The following is a 17,375-nucleotide window of genomic DNA, read 5'->3' as shown; positions in this document are numbered from 1 at the left end:
ACAAATTAGACCTCTGGCAGACACATTCAGGGTGATGTTAAGAATCCATAACTGTAAAACCCCACACTAGTGTTTAAAACTGTGCTGCTCTTAATGCACTGATCAATGAATTTAGAGAGAAAAAAGATAACACTTCGTCATTAAATAGTTCTAGCTCTTGATTCTGATCAGCTGAGTCGTGATTGAAAATGTAAAATACTACACAAAAAAAACAAAAATGTATGTTACCTCAGTACTACTGCACCACTGCATCTATGTGTTGCTTATTTCTGTAAACCATAGCTTCTTGGGGCTTATTGTTTTTTTAAAAAAAGGCTTTCACTCTCAAAGCTTTGCTCTGGACACCACATGTGTTGCAATGGCAAACAGAAAAGGCAACAAAATGGAAAAATCTGAAGTTTACACATGTAACATTTTCATGATACTTTCTGCAATTCCATCTGATTTCATCAGAGCACAGAAACTGTACATTTGACCTTTAAAATCACAGTGAGATGTCTTTTATATCCTGAGTGAAATGGATAAACGAAAAGAAAATTTGTAGCTGGGACTTCAATCCAACAGTTATGGATTGGATTATGTCAAAGTTTGCAATAGATTGCAACAAAGGTTCAGGGTTTAAGTGAACTAAATGACTGGATAAAATTTGGGTAACAAAGTATTTTATGGCACTCTTTAAAACTAATTTTAGGTGTCCAAACATAGCAGTTATTGGCAAATCGACTAACATTATAACAATAACTGATCGAAAACCACATCAGGATTTTATATGAACTACAATTAATATGTGGACATAGAGACTGACCGTGGTGCATGAAACCAGCATTGCAGAGTCCGACACCGAGGGTCACTGCATCTTCACGGGCTGTGCTGTCACCCTGAAGAAGGAAAATCATGCTAAATGACTTCTGTGTTTGGAATGAAATTACATAATGAAGCAGCTGTGAACACTGAACTGTAAATAAGTAGGCATTCAATTAGACCAGAAATGGGATATTAAATGTGTACAGAAACCCAAAAACCCTGAGCTGAACGATGTACAAAAAGTGTGTGTTTGTGTGTGCATGTGCAAGCAATAAACTGATTTGTGTGTGTGTGTGTGTGTCCTTCCTCATATTACCTGTGACACAAGCCAATCCACCAGTTTGCTTGCTGGTATGACCGATTTGAAGGTTTTCAGATGATGATCTCGGTCTCTGTACATAAAGAAGAGTTTAAAAATGTTCACAACTGTCCAGACGGTAACATAAACAACATCGGACATCTGACTACAAGACAAAGCAAAAGAGCAGGGAATTTCTAACAAGATATACCACTGGAAAAACCCAAATTAGGCCTTTTATATTTCTAATGTAATTGATATAATAAAAATAGAAATGTCCCAATTCAGTGATCGTGTTGAAGTGGGTACTAAACAATTTAGTGATAAAGATGGGTTCAAGCCAAGCTAATGGAGATCAATAATCTGAAAATATCTTCTATCAACTGAGATCTTTTATTACCACTAGGACCCAGTTTGCTCCAGGGTGGTCTGTCCTTCGCAATTAGTATAATGTAATTAGTAAGTCACTTAAAAAGATAAAAAGTATATGCTAAAGGGCAAGTAACTAACACGTTCGGTGTTAATTTGTGGATCTGAGATCAGATTTGGTCCCAACTGCAGTTCAATGGCCTCTCCTCGCTCATTATGTGAGATATCAAAGGTGAATGGTGACAGCAAAGCAATATGACCCTGCAGTCCTCACACACACACACACACACACACACACACACACACACACACACACACACACACACACACACAGTCTATCATGTGCAGCTGGCCAAGGTGAATCTATGAAGTACAAACAGACACGTCTCACCTTTTACAACAGTTGAAATTAAACTGTTTATTAAAAGTCATTTGTATTTGCTGTCAAAAAGATGTTTAACTATGAACTGGATTTATATCTGAAAAAGACAATACTGTAAACAAATGGTAATGCTACTGTCCATGTGCAAGAAAAGGGTGTTAACAACACATATTATCAGAAACTTGAATACAAATCCTAACAGTGTTAATTAAGTAATAGTTTTGTCACTTGTTTGGAGAGTGAAGTATGTCATAGAACATGTGTCACTTACTTGATAACAGGTGTGAAGAGACTGTGGAGACGACAGTAAAGTCTCAAACCCTGTCGGACACACATACACTCACATAAAGCATTTGTACCAACAGCTGCAATGCTTTCTTCCTTTCATTTACTGTTGAAATCACTGCTTGATTGAGTTGTTGACAACAATTGTTAAGTAGACCATTTTGTAGTCTTTATTTATCGAGATCATATGGCACTCAAGATTCTGTTGATTTAAATCTGTAAACTGACTGGTTCAAACGGACCAAACCTAGTGAGCTGCCTACACAAACAGTTTTTCCACATGAAACTTGACTCTATATTGATTCCAGTAGAGTTTGATGTTAGCACAGCACACACATATACTGAGTAATATAATGCAATGCAACTTTTTAAAGTCACTTTACAATATTTAGTGAATTTTAAGTGTATTTCTAAATCACATTTCTCTCATCTTGTCTGCCTTGGATTGATTCTTTTGCTGAGCTCATCACCAAAAAACAAAAGGATGTATCATTTGTACATGAGCTATCATTTTATTCCAGGGGAAATACCTTTGAGATGATGTCCTCCATTTCACTCCTGGCTTTATAAGTGCCGTCATCATACCGGAAGCGGTACAACACTTGCTCATTCTTGAACTGATGTTTATCTGACACTATGATGGAAAAAACACATATAGATAGAGTTAAATGTTGGTTATGTTTTGCATAAACAGTAAACTTCACCTCTAACATAACAAAGCACCATGAGCTGGAATTGAGTGTGTGGTCTATTTGTTTCTCTCACTTTGCTGCTCACGGACTCAGGCTTATAAACACGTACGTGAAGGTCTGTGATTAATGGAAGTTTGTGAATGCCATCACTCCACAAAAGCCTTTTTGACCTCTCCTTGAATGCCGCCACCATATTATTGATCGAGCCCCTGAGCCCTCATACTTGAATTCATCACTTCAATCCCTTCTGGTGTTTGTCACAATACTTGTTACAATCCCCTGGCTGTAAAATAGAGGTATGATGCTCCCAAAATCTCAGGCAAACACTGCACCTCTTGAATAATGCAGAAGAACGCTGTTCTCTACCAGCATTTCATGTCATGTTACTATCCAGACTGCCGATCATCTGTAGGGGATTTCAGCGAGTGCCAGCCAACAAGGATATTTGCCAGAATCGTAGTGTGTAAATCTGTCAAATTGTGATTTGTAACAGTCCAACGTTTGTATAAACTGTTAATGGATTGGGTTTCATTTGGCAAGACCGTATCAAAAAAAACAGAACAGACAGCAGTTGCATTTTGGTGATGAAACAGAGCTGAAAGAGGTGAAAAGAATAAATGGAAGAAAACATGGAGAGTGAAAAAGAATAATGGAGTTGTATGAAGAAATAGTGATTATAATTAGTAATTTTACAGTGATGGGTCACAATGGTTGAATCAATCATTAGTCTTGTTTATGTATACATTTAGCCAGTTGAAATGATTTTGAACATATGCTGGTTTTGCACATCCTGAGATCAACTATGGTATTTGAATACCATTGTACTGTGTTCACATTTACATTACCCTAAAGTAATTAAAAATTCAACCACTGGAATACCATGTCTAACAGAATCAAGGAAACAACACCGTTTTCTTCACGGGAGAACCTTCTCTTACCGTGATGGATGATGCCGTTCTCCAGGAGAGCTTGACCCAGGTTGATTCCCTCCTCAGCCTTACTGATCTCTCCACTCTCCAAAAGCCATGAGACAAACTCACTGAGGACACACAGAGACAACGGCTGTGTCAGGCCGCACATAACGCAATGCTGCAAGCATGATAAAGAAAGGATTTATGAGCCCCTAGTCAAAGGTACTTGGGAACTTGGATTCCCTCAGTCCTCCAGAGTGACTGGTCAAGAATGGTAAAAAGTTCACCAAGATGTCACACAAATCATGATGATGTCAAGCTGCATTCCACCCTCTTAAGGACTTAAAAGTTCAAACATCACAAGCAGGGTTCACATAGTGCTTTAGTTTCAGGAAATTACTTCAAGCTAAAATTTTAATAAATTAAAAAAATACATGAAATATAATCACATTTGATAAGAATTTTGTTAATATCCAGTAGTTTTGTTTATAATATAATATAATATATTATACTATAATAAAATATATAATTTAATATAATATATAATATAATATAACACTGTACGTCAAATAACAAAAACAGATAAAAAACAATTTTCAAAAAACATGTTTTTTCATTGTGTATTTCTTTGCACAATTAAAATAACTAAAATACACAGATAACACAATAAAACATATTGACATTAAAACACACACACACACACACAAAATATATATATATATATATATATATATATATATATATATATATATATATATATATATATTTTTTTTTTTTTTTTTTTTTTTTTCTCTTGCAAATAAACTTCATATAATATATTATACACACACATATACACACACTTCTGTAGCTACTATACTGTATATGCTAGCTAGTCTGATCAACTGCCAAATTACATTTTGAAGAGGAGTAATTCAATTATAAATGGGTTCTGATGAGGGCTGAGGAGAAATTTCAGCACTTACATGTGTGAAGTGGTTTAGTGGTGAATCTAATGTTGTGTATGATTGCATTTGCGTGACTTCATGCCTGAAATGTGCTGCGTGAGAAACTGTAAATCCCATTAGATTCAGTGACAGAAATAACCAACGTATAAACAATTATGACGCCTTAAAGGAAATGTGAGAACTGAGAAGGGTGTGTGTATGTGTGTGTGTGTGTGTGTGTGTGTGTCTGTCCTTGAAATGTTGAGCGACAGCAGTGAGGGTAGAGGGGTCGGATAAAAGGACGGGTTAACAGATGGAGCAGGAGGAGAAGAGAAGATGCGGGTGCCAAATGTGCCCCACATCCACCCAGTACAGTAAGACGACCAGATTCTCCACTCATATCCCACCTGACTACTCAACTGACCTGCCCTCCATATCTCCTCCAAATCAGCTGACGACACGCAAAACTTTATTAACTCTTTTAAAATACTTAACCTGGATAAATCTTTACCCTTCACCATTAAACACTAGACAGCGATGACAATACTAGCTAATACCACTTCGATTGTCTATGCAACTCAACAGTATACCAATCCCCTAAACACAAACAGTGTGCTACCACAAAGGGAAATAATATTAACCGATTTAGGGCTGCAACAACTTATCGATAAAATCGATTATTATCGATAATGAAAATCATCGTCAATAATTCTCATTGTCGATTATTCAGGTCTGCCCACAGTGCACGTACAACTGCAGCCGGTCACATCAAATTACATAACTGAATAACGCATTTCTGTGGACAAAATGCATCTACACATATTGGAGGAAACCGAATGAGCTTCCGCAGGAAAAGTATGTGATCCAAGCTGCTCAAAACATGATACATCTTTATTTTAAGCTTTAAGCTGATGCATTAGCGTAATGGCTTGCCTGTCAGGCGCTTTTACAGATACATGTGTGCATCTTCGGTGCAAATATAACTTTTACTTAACAGTCATATCCTTATCTGTAAATGTCACAAATTCATGCAAGCCTTTCCATTTTTGCATAAAGGCCCGTCCTGACAGGCTGCATTAAGATGAAATCTTACTGAAAGACCGCCGGCGTGTGCGTTAAACGTATTGGTAATTAACTGTATTGGTAATTACCAAAATATATATTTTTTGCTTTTTAGTAACAGTAGTAAGCTATTTTTAATGCTATAATATAATTATTGCTGTTATCTGTGAAAGGCAGAAAAAAATTGTCAAGTGCTTTATATTGTTTTTCAATTTGGTATTTGACCAAAAAATTACAATAAAATTTTTAGAACATTGTTTTTTTTTTGTCAGATTCCTAAAATATTTGTGTCTTATGACAGGTGGTGTAATAAATTAAGCACTGTATGTTTTCATAGCATTCAGTTAGCACATTTGTTTTAAGGACATTGGGCAGAATGTGGAATGGTGTCTTTTTCCCAATAAAATCAAAATACAGAAAATAGGGATTTTAATCAGATTAATTGATTAATCTTAAAAAATAATTGGCCAACAAATCGATTACCAAAATAATCGTTAGCTGCAGCTCTAAACCAATTAGAGATGCATTAAGCAGCTGCACTGACCACTAATAAAAAAAACTGTCAAGCTGTTTATATCAATAAAAGGATAGTAATCGCATAATCCTGCCCTTTACACAAAATCCAGACAATAGATGTTTATGATGTGGGTTATGTATTTTATGTGCAGCTCTGCAGAGGAAGTTCACAGAGGAGAGAGCGGTCAGGCCCATGAAAGAGAGCAGTGAAATGAAACAGACAGTGAGTCTGCTGTGATTACATAAGTCTCTAATTCAGATTGGCAGGAAAGGGAAGGGGTGGAGGTGGGCGTCCCTGGGGTGAATTAATTAGTGTTTATGTAACTCATTAATATTCTCCACAGCTAATGCACACAGAGCCCTCTCACACGCCTTATATGTGTGTGAGAATTTCTTAAGCTTTTATCTATATCTGTCTGATGGATGGATGGATGACTAGGATATAACAGTTTACTGAATACAAGTGAAGCTTGATTACCACGGCAAATAGTTTGGATGTGGCCCTTAGTTTGAAAGAAATTAGATGAAATGTAGTAATAATATACATGTTAACAGAAATATGCTTAGAGTTCAGTGATGCAAGACAGAAAAGTAAAGCTTGCATATGTATGAAAAGCAGTATTAACCCTTCGTTAGAAAACAGTGTTATTTGAACTGCAAAAGAAAAAAAAAACTTTAACAGTGGAGCTGATGTTCTGAATGGATGAACTTAAAGTTGTGCATTATCCAATGTTTTTCTTGTGGGTTGATTTTTCACTCATCATTCACCTTCATCTAAACAGACTTATTTATATCCTTATAATTGTTATGCAACAATGGCAGGATTTATCATGGATATTTGGTCACAACCAAATTGTTATTGGAGTCGAATAACTGGATAATTAGTGAACAATTTTAAAATACTGCACCAGTCTAATAAACACAACTTTTTGTTTGTTTTTGCAAACTGAGGGACAAGTCAAAATTATTTCTGTGTATTCAGACAACAGATGCTGATGCAAAATCTCATCAAATTTTGCTGTGAATTCTTCAACATAAGCACAACAGGGGAAAACAAAACAGTGGTTCAAGCTAGACAGAGATGAGAGAAGGAGCCAGAGTCTGAGCAGTAGCAGTAGCAGAGCGTTTGTTCATATTAACAGCTGAACTGCTCGGCTGTTCCTGGAAGGAGTCGGATTGTGTTCTATTCTGAGATGGATGCGCAAGCCAGCGAACAACAGAAGCCAATCACAGCTGCTTTCACCTGGACCACCGAGGCTGAAACGCACAAACAATTGTGTTCTGAGGGAGCAGTACGAAATTCCTCCAGTCAGGTGTTGACAGGAGAACAACAGCACAGCTGAGGCCGTAAGCCCAGCGACAGTTCGCTATTAAGCCACTTCAGCGGAAGTGCTACTTCAACTGTATTTGAACTGTATAGTCAAGTTAACCTAGCTACTGTACACTACAAGATGTTAAGAAATAAAAGGGCCATATAGGGGGGTACTTTAAAATCAAACAGTACACTGTTGTTTTTAATCAGTAATTAATCTGCCTAGAACCAGTGAGGATCTCAATGAGAGTATATATTTCTGTGTAAACTGAAATATATAGTTTTAAATTAAATACTATAATACTAAATAAAACTAGGTCTAGAACTGGAAAAATGGTACAGCAGCATCTAACTACAAAAGAATAATACAAATTACGAATAAGTCAATGAATAAATGAGTTTAAAAATGATTCCTCTCTTCTTTTCTCCAACTGAAATTCACTATAATGAAGTGAATTTGCAATTGTGAGGACAGCATTTTGTTGCATAATATTGTTATTCACTGGTTAAATCGGCTCGTGACTGTAAGCTATATGTTAGCTACTCGTGTTGCTGAAAATGTAGATAAAGTTAGCAGCATTTGTTACTTTGAGTTACTGGCTCCCAACACTGCACCGCAGAAAGGCCCTGCAGATTTATGAATCAATTTAACGTCGCTCATATCTGAACTTGTGAATTTTTGTGGCCTTATAAACTAGATTGCATCAATATAATAGCTTTAAATGGACCACAGTGTTTTTCCCTTATCTACTAGTGCAGGGCAAAAAGGGAATTTTAATTGGTGTGAGGAATCTCTCCTCTCAACTCCCAAACACACACACACACACTGTATTTGGAAGTTTAATGGCGTACATAGCACTCATTGTTCATTCATGGTGTTGAAAGACTGGGTGAGCAAGCGACAGAAAGAAAGAGAGAGGGAAAAAAAGAGAGATACACACAGAGAGAGAGAGAGAGAGAGAGAGAGAGACTGAATGCAGAGTTCTCTCTAATGAAGGCTTTTTTGCTGGGAATGTCTGTGTCCAATGGGGTGCTTGGCAGTGAGCTTGGGAAAGCATCTACAAGTGCTAAGTGAGTGTGTATGTGTGTGTGCATGCATTTTCATTCATGCAGGGCCTCTTGGATTAGGATGACTTGCAAGATATTCAGGAGACAGTCAAACGGTGTAAAAGCCGCCGAGGGAAGGTGCCGCATACAGCACGGAGCGAACCAATCACTGGCATGGGAACTGACCAGTCATAAGGTGAACCCCTCTGTAAATGAGAATCTCTAAAACGCATTACATAATGCTCAAACTTACTTTCCCAAAAAGCACTTGGGTACATTGGTGAGTTTCCTGCGGCGGTCTTTGATGAGGTGGCGGCTCTTGGTCATCATCATATGGTAGAGCTTTTCTCCCTTCCCTGCGATCATGACGTAGGCATCACGTTCCATCCCAAGCTTCAAACCTGACAATAAATATGAGAGAAAAAGAGTCAAGAACTCCTAATAAAAGTGAAAAAATCAGCAATTTATTGTAATAAAAATTATATAAAAAAAAAAAAATGTTTTGACATGTAGAACATGTATACACATGAAAAAAATATCTACATTATATATATATATATATAAAAAAACATCAGTAACATTAGTATATTTTGCAAAAACAATATTGATACAAATTGAGAAATACACATCCAAGAGCAACAATAACAATGTGCTTCATTCATGAAACAAGTAAACTGTTTAATTTAATTTTATAATAGTATAACTGTTTATACTGTATAACTTTTTGGTGAATAAAAAACATTTATACACATATATATATATATATATATATATACACACACAAATACACACATACACACATATATATATATATATATATATATATATATATATATATATATATATATATATATATATATAAATAAATTCTTAAATTATAATTTATAAATGATTTTGTAAAAGTTATTTAATGAATAAATCCAAATGTGCATGAATTATTTTATTTTTTTTATCTCAGTTTGTTCCACCTGCAACACAAGTCAGATGTGCATTATTTTTCATAGAAATCATAAGTCATATTTGGCAAGCATAAATGGACTTAAGGCTGGGAGAAATCATTTTTAATAGCAAATTTTTGGAAGGAACTGAACTGGTCTGAATGTAAAAAAAACATTTTAGACTGTACTGCTGTTTAAATACAGTTTATTCCTCGAGCGTCACTTACTAGCTGTTTCACTGAATCAGTGTGGGTGTTACTGTGTGAGTTAACATTTAGGTGAGGCTGAAAGGAAACACTGGTTTAACTGATTTTATTATAAGACACAGGTTTGCAAGTGTTTGTGTGTTCACACTTGCACATGCATGCTGCTATTTGAGGTATTTTGGTGGTTGAAGGGCTGAGGCTCAATCAAAAAAAAAAAAAAAAAACGGTATCAGCATTCTACAGTACAAACAAGCCACACACCATACACAAAATTAAACCATTAATTCTATTTGTCAAATTCCATCAAATAATAAAAGGTAGCATTAGCAAGTCTTTAAAAATTAAACTGTGACTGCTTATCACATATTACTAAAGACAAGTCCCCCAATAAACTACTCAAATTAATTTTCTTGCTGCACTTCTGGTCGAGTGGCGTGACGTGGTTAATAAGGGGAGAAGAAAATGCAGATAAAGACCTCTACCAAAATGTTTGCAGTTTCCTGAAAAGACCTGAAGACAACAACGTTGCATATTAAAAACTGTGTAATAGTGCAATGAGTCAAGCTGCAACGGAAACAGGAGCTTCGCACAAAGTATGCTGGCTAAAAAAAACCTCTTCATAAGTAGTCCGATGCTGTTTGTATGTTGCTTAATGCAAAGAACCGTTCAGTCAAAGAAAACATTCATGTTTTTACCATACATTTAAACAAAAGGTGGTGTTAAAGAGAGACTATCAATGGGATTGCAGCTGATGCAGGAGGTGGGACGTGCTCAGATGTGTCGGCAGCTGGCATGGCTCTCATTCAGAGCTCTTTACTGTGTCTGAGACCCCGGAGAGAGGGAAGCCACCGGCAGCTGCAGCTCTCGCTCACAAAGACTTTTTTGAGGAGGTGTTCGTGGCAGCTGTACGAGGCTCCAATTCAATCAAGTCTCAGTAAAGAGGCAACACATCATTAAAAATGGCTCCTCAGAAATAACCCTGCTGAAGTGTAATTTCCACCGTGGCACCTGTAGGTCTGATGCTGAATTGCAATTTTAGAAATGAGCAAGCCTTCATTTCAAACCCTAAATCTTGATTGTTTTTTTTTTCCACTTATTTTGAACTGCTGATTTCAAACAGTGCACACAAACACGAAATGGATGAACATAGGTATAAATTCAGGGAATGTTCACCAATATTCTTCATTCTTCAAAAATAAATAAATACTTTGTTTTAAATGAAAAATGTTAAATAATGCTACCATTTAACATGCATTTTTTTATTACTAATAATTATTTTAAAAAATCGTTAATTATTTAAAAGTATATTTTAAGGAGACCATGTACTTGTAATGCATGATTCATATTATTTTAGTTTGAATTAAATATATTTCTGATCTTAAACTCTAGATGACCAGAATTCCTAAATTGGAGCCACTTTTGAATGCCAAGCTAAGTATTAATTGGAACATGTAATTCAATGACGTCTTTGACTTGCACAGGGGAACGAAGGGGGCGCTGGCTAAAGATCTGGAAGGTCAGAGAGGTGTGACGGATGCAGCACCTGTTGAAATGGGCTCCAATTTCAAACATTGGAAAAACCTGATACGCTCCATAAACTGCTTTCATCTGGAAACGCAGCATTAAAGTTACGTCTCGCCCTACCGCCAACTCACACCACATTACAATACTCTGGCTGAGGACTTTGCCTTGGACACTGGCAAACCGATCCTGCAGACTAATACTTCATGCTGAAACATAAGAGCTGCGATCAGAATGAGCTCTGTGGTATATTTGGGGTTTTACTGCTATGATCATGTGACCTAACAACCAGAACAACCCTGTTAATAAAACACAGGCCTCATAAGATAAAACAAGAACAGGTGTCCCAGCCGAGGACAGGTGCTTCATATCACAACAGAACAAAAAGATATAGCAGAATCAAGGATGCTAAATTACAAAGCACAGCAGAAATTAGTTCATTCCTATTCAATAGATGTAAAAATATTTGCTTTGACAAGTATGATTATTTAGTAAATGTTGTGACTAGGACTGGCTATTGAGAAATTATTTTTTAAATAATTTAAAATCACTTTTGAAAATCACCACTATACAATCATTTAAAGGTTTCATATGATGTTATTAAAAAGAACATTATTTTGTGTATTTGGCGTAATGCAATGTGCTCTATGCCCGCCTTCCTGAAACGCGTTGATTCTTACAAAACTCATCGCTCTGAAAAGCGAGGTGTGCTCTGATTGGCCAGCTATTCAGGGCTTTGTGATTGGCCAAATGCCTCAAGTAATATGATTCATGTCCCGTTAGTCTTTGCAACTTTACAGATCTTCTTTATGCACCAAGGGCTTGTAACACTCCATAGAGAAAGGAAAACTTGAAATCACATCATATGGCCAGTTTAAACATAATTAGCAGTTTTACAGAAATATTTACTAAATCAACATGTTAAATTGTAAAACCAGTCATCATGCCATCAGAATTTGTTTTATCATTTGTTTGATTCAAAACATTTTGTATGAATTATAACGGTTTAATTTTTTTATTTATTTATTTTTTTCATTTAACTGTTATTTTATGCTCATATGTTGCATACTCCATAATTATAAACCAAAGAAAAATTTCTCACTCTCTCGCTGTTCACGTTCCTTTAAAATGGCATCAAGCCATTTCTGCTTATCCTCAGCGTTCTTGGCCATGCACACAAACCACTTGTTTTTAGCCGTGTTGTGAATCTTCCAGCCACTGGTCACTGTGTAGTTGTTACTGTGGTAGTCCGCTGGAAAGACAAAGTAAAAGAACACAAAAAAGACAAAAAAGGTTAGAAAATATCCATCAAAGCTAATAACATGAGATATCATTTTGACAGCTTATTACCAAGGTTAAAAAGGTTCCCTCTAACCATTACTAAATGAGTTACTGACCCAAACACAAATGCTGACACAGATAATAAGATAAGATTATCTTCAACAATCTAGAAGCATTAATAATGTAAAAAAGGTTCAACTGTCCTATTAGTGTCAGAAATCATTAAAGATGCATTTCGGCACATGGCACTTCTCTCCCACCATTAAACCAAAGCCTGACAAGAGACTGTCTGAGTGAGCGGTTCAGACTGTTACTCATGGTCCAATTTTATCCCAGACCTGACAGCAGGTGAATTATATGGAGAAATGAATGAGGTATGGAATAGGTAATGAGCAGTGTTTAATGTGCGGTAGTATAAATAGATTTCAGAGCACTGAGAGGATTTGACAAAGGCTTTTAGCTCATGTAAACTGGAGAGAATTTATGGGTAATCGTATTTGGCACACGTCTGGTTCAGTAATAAACACCACCTAAGCATTATCTGATTGTTTTCCAATTAAAGCAATAGCTCAGTCAATGCAAGCAGATCAGATTGCCAAGCTTTGCATGGGAGAGCAATAAAGAAACATGGAGTATTGTTAAAAAATAAAAATGAGATGTTTAAGGCTGCCACACTTTATTTCCTGTTGCCACAAATTATGTGCCATTTTATTACTGCTTTAAATGTGACTGATCTAAATAAATATTTTGAGTCAGAACTATATATTTCATTACTTTAGTTTTTTCCACTCAAGACATATTACATATTATGACCATTACATATGGTTTACATATAAATCTTATGGTTTACTAACCCTAACAGCATAAAATATTAAAGGGATCATATGATGCTTTTTTAAAGATCATTATTTTGTGCATTTGGTGTACAGATTATGTTGACATGCTTTAATTTAAAAAAACACATTATTTTTCAAATACTGTAAATTAATGTAGGTCCTTTATTCTCCACCTCTCTCAAACGTGTTGTTTTCTACAAAGTCCCTCCTTCCGACAAGCGCAGTCTGCTCTGATTGGCCAACTGACACAGTGCATTGTGATTGGCCAATCACCACAAGCACTTGTTGTAAATGTAATGCCCCTTTCCACAATCATGAGCTTCATCTTTTAAAATACATATAAAGACAGTTAATAATGTCCTTTGTTTTACCATCAGTTCAAGCACAAAAAAATATGACTGCTTAAATTAAAATGACTGGCACATAAAATTACTCATAGCTTAATATAAGATTTTAGTCATAACACCTACCACGTCTAATAATTATTCATCACTAAACTGTCTTGAAATCTCCCTTGAAACAACACTGTAATCATAAAACTGCAATTAGGCCAAATATCTGAATTTCAAACTCATTATCTTCAATCTTCACCCCCAGCATGCAAGTCATTTTATCTGTAACCTCATTCAATAAGGCAAAACACAGCAGTTAAATGATGCAATTACAAAGATGTGGAGCGTCATGTGACACAAGCCCTAATAAACATGACATTGAGAGACTGAAACACAGTTCAACTGAAGGCACGTGTGGTTTAGGCTGGTACTGTGACAGCCCTATGCCTTGTTTTTCAGAAAGGATGTTTTTCTATGTGGCTCAGAGAAAAAGAGAGAAAAGTTGCGCTTCCACCCTGCTACTTAAGGTGTGGTGAAAGACTAAGAGCAAAAGGTGAGAAGAGCAGCCGTTACTTCTCCTGAGAGTTGAATTTCATGCTCGGCCCGACAGCTGAACGGCCCCCTTTGACGAGTTCCCTCGGCTGTCAGCGCAAAAGAGGTGCTAAATGCAAAGCGCTCGATTCTGAGAAACCAACCCTGCATGAATTTATCTTTAGGAAATAGAGGCGCTAATTTCTACTGCATCAGCTGAAGTTCCCTTTAAATGGTTCTGTTTGTTTCTTGTGAAGTTCAGAAGTATCACATGGTGATCAGATGGAACAAAAACAAGGACATCATACAGGAAACTCCCTTAAACATCCCAAGAAAAATGTTGCTTTGTACTGTAAAAGTTTAGATCGTTTAATTATTTTATTTACTTTTTTAACATGATCAGAATTGCATTATTAATACTTTAGATTAATTTTGAAATTTCTATACATCAAAGAATTCTGAAAAAAAAAAAAAAATCAGGTTTTCCACAAAAATATAAAGCAGTGCAGCTGTTTCATCACTGACAATAATAAGAAATGTGTTTTTTGAGCACCGAATCAGGATATTAGAATGATTTCTGAAGGATCATGAGACACTAAGGACTGGATTAATGGCTGATAAAAATGTAAAAAAAAAATCTGTTTTTAACAAGAATAAATTACATTTATAAATTTTGTAATATTTCACAATATTACTTTTTACTGTATTTTTATGGACATTTATGCAATGAAGAGCATCACAGACCTTTTTTTTTACTTTAAAAATCTTTAAAACATGAATATTTGTGTGGCAGGAAACAAACACAATAGTTTCAAAATCTACTTAGCTGCACAGGAAACTCAACTGATTTGAACAGAGTTTGAAGTTAGCATGTTGCTAAGCTAACAATTCGATACTTTAAGCAGCATGGAAATACATGACACATACAAGACACTTTAAAAGCACTAACAAACTCCAACCTACCAGTTCCGTCTTCCACATTCTCGACCTCCATGACCTCCGTGTTGATGCGGCCTCTGAACACGTACTGCGGCCCGTTGATGGATTTTGTCCTTTTGGTGGATTTCTTCCCAGAGACTCTGGGTTTTTAAAGAGGGAACAAAATGAGACCAATATTGTTTGGTTTCTACACATGATTCTGATAGCTGTTTCAGTGAAGTTTTACAGGGGATAACAGTAATCTACAAGAAATCACGTTTATGCATGTTTATGCAGATAGGTTACAAATATTTTAGACAAGATTAATATAAAACTCAAAAGCATCTTAAAGGCCTAACCGGGACTTCCTCTTGCAGTAAACTAGGAGGTTGTCAAACAGGAAGAAGACCCGTTCCTGGATGTTTCCAGCTGATATCTTCAAAAGGTTGCCTTGGAGCAACAGTTCGGTGCATATATCAGTCAAGTTCGTCCCCTGGAGAACAAAACAAAGGAACATTACATTGATTTTGATAAACGCACATCTTCACAAGTTCCATGAAAAAGAACAGTATAAGGGTTTCACCTATAAACACTCCATGATAAATGTTTTATTTAGAAGTGATTAGCTGTTCTTGTAGTGGCAGTTGGAAAAAAAATTATGAAGATGCTGCCAAGATTTATACATCAATTTATTTTATCAAGTTGAAGTGGACATTATATTTGCAATCTTTTTGTGTTGTCAGAATGTCAAATTTCATTTAAAACAACTTCAATCTGGTCACTAAACCAGACCTTCCATCTGTGCCTCAGATAGGAGCATCCCCTTTCTCTTTAAAGGGCCAGAGGAAGCCCGACATGTTAGCACAGACCTGTTCAATACCCAGTACCATTTAAAACCGATTCGACTCTGATGCTGCGGTTCGTGCTGACTCTGTACAGGATGTGATTTTCTATGCTCGGCAGGTGTGGGCGTTTGTGAGTGTGTTTGATAAGCAGACTCCATCTTCTCTGCTTAATCAATGGCATGCCCAGACGGGTCAATTAGAGAGATGGGAATCTGCTTTCCGCTTGTTCTGCACTATTTACCTATAAAGGTGAAACACTCTGGACTAAATGGAAACTTAATGCATTTGCTTTTCAATCAGACCCCACATCCTGAAACACTCTGTGTCTGGGGTTACATAAAGCCTGATCTTGAAGCCCTTATTTTATGTTGTGTTAAATGTTTAATAGTTATCTATACATGATCTCTGGAGAACCGAAGAACTGAAACCTTGAAGGAATAATTCTGTCATTCCAAACTCATATTATTTGCTTTCTTCTGTGAAATGTTCAGGATTGTACAGTGATACCCAGAATGTCAAGCTTTGTATATATAAAAAAAAGATACATTCCACTATATTCCAACATATTCTATATTCCAAGTTTTCTGAAGTATTAAAAACCTATCTTTTGTATTTTCTTTTTATTTCTTGTACATTTTGCATTTATCAGATTGAGTAAACAATGAAAATTCTATTTTTATGGGCAGACTATTCCTATTTCTACTTTAAAATATGTTAAATAACGCCCATCCTGTCATGCTTTGCAGGAATCTTGAATGTTCTCAGGAGCATGATTTGACTGGAAAATAACACAACAGAAACCAAAAATGCACTGTTTGCATTAAATGGTGAAAATTTTAACCATCTAAGCAACACTTAAAGCTTAACGCCAGCTATAGAAAACGCCTCACTTTGTCCAACCACTCAGTACTGCATCAGATAAATCAATAAAGAGGGTTAATGGACAGGGTACAAAGAGTGAGAGAAAGAGAGGATGGAGACAAAGTAACTATGGCATAGAGAAGATGATGGAAAAAAAGGAGGCGGGGAGAGACAAGCAATGAAAGACGAGCAAAGAGAGAGAGTGGCCCACAAAGTTTGTGGTGGCACACAAAACTAACAGATCTCTATAGTAACGGGCCTTTGTGTTAAGACATCCTCTTCCTGTCCTGAGAAAATGTCATCAGCAGACAGAATGCGACGCTGATCATGTCCACATCAGTGATTCTTTTGAGGCTACGCTTAAAAAATGCTCATAAACACAAAGCATTCTGTCAAAGACGAGCTTCCCAAAAACAAAGAGGTTTTTTAAAGAAACATTAAACCAAACTAACTGGTGCTGCTCTTTTCCTTTAAAACCATCCACCAAGTGCATCATCTATGA

At 36.2% G+C, this 17,375-nt stretch overlaps 1 protein-coding gene across 1 annotated transcript in view; it reads right to left on the bottom strand.

Moving 5' to 3' along the window:
* The window catches only part of LOC113107596 (phosphatidylinositol 3,4,5-trisphosphate-dependent Rac exchanger 1 protein-like), a 64,897-nt gene that overhangs the window by 22,731 nt on the left and 24,791 nt on the right, over positions 1–17,375 (bottom strand). The window contains exons 7-15 of the mRNA XM_026270220.1: positions 15,527–15,660; positions 15,213–15,328; positions 12,372–12,521; positions 8,858–9,005; positions 3,769–3,869; positions 2,669–2,772; positions 2,125–2,174; positions 1,121–1,196; positions 806–878 (exon numbers count right to left, since the gene is read on the bottom strand). Of these exons, the coding sequence (XP_026126005.1) occupies positions 806–878; positions 1,121–1,196; positions 2,125–2,174; positions 2,669–2,772; positions 3,769–3,869; positions 8,858–9,005; positions 12,372–12,521; positions 15,213–15,328; positions 15,527–15,660 (952 nt within the window). The remainder of the gene's footprint in view (positions 1–805; positions 879–1,120; positions 1,197–2,124; positions 2,175–2,668; positions 2,773–3,768; positions 3,870–8,857; positions 9,006–12,371; positions 12,522–15,212; positions 15,329–15,526; positions 15,661–17,375) is intronic.

The sequence above is a fragment of the Carassius auratus genome, chromosome 8 (genome assembly GCF_003368295.1).
Source record: "Carassius auratus strain Wakin chromosome 8, ASM336829v1, whole genome shotgun sequence".
NCBI lineage: Eukaryota > Metazoa > Chordata > Actinopteri > Cypriniformes > Cyprinidae > Carassius > Carassius auratus.
The sequence above is the reverse complement of the archived record's forward strand: the minus strand, read 5'-3'. Positions and strand labels throughout refer to the sequence as shown.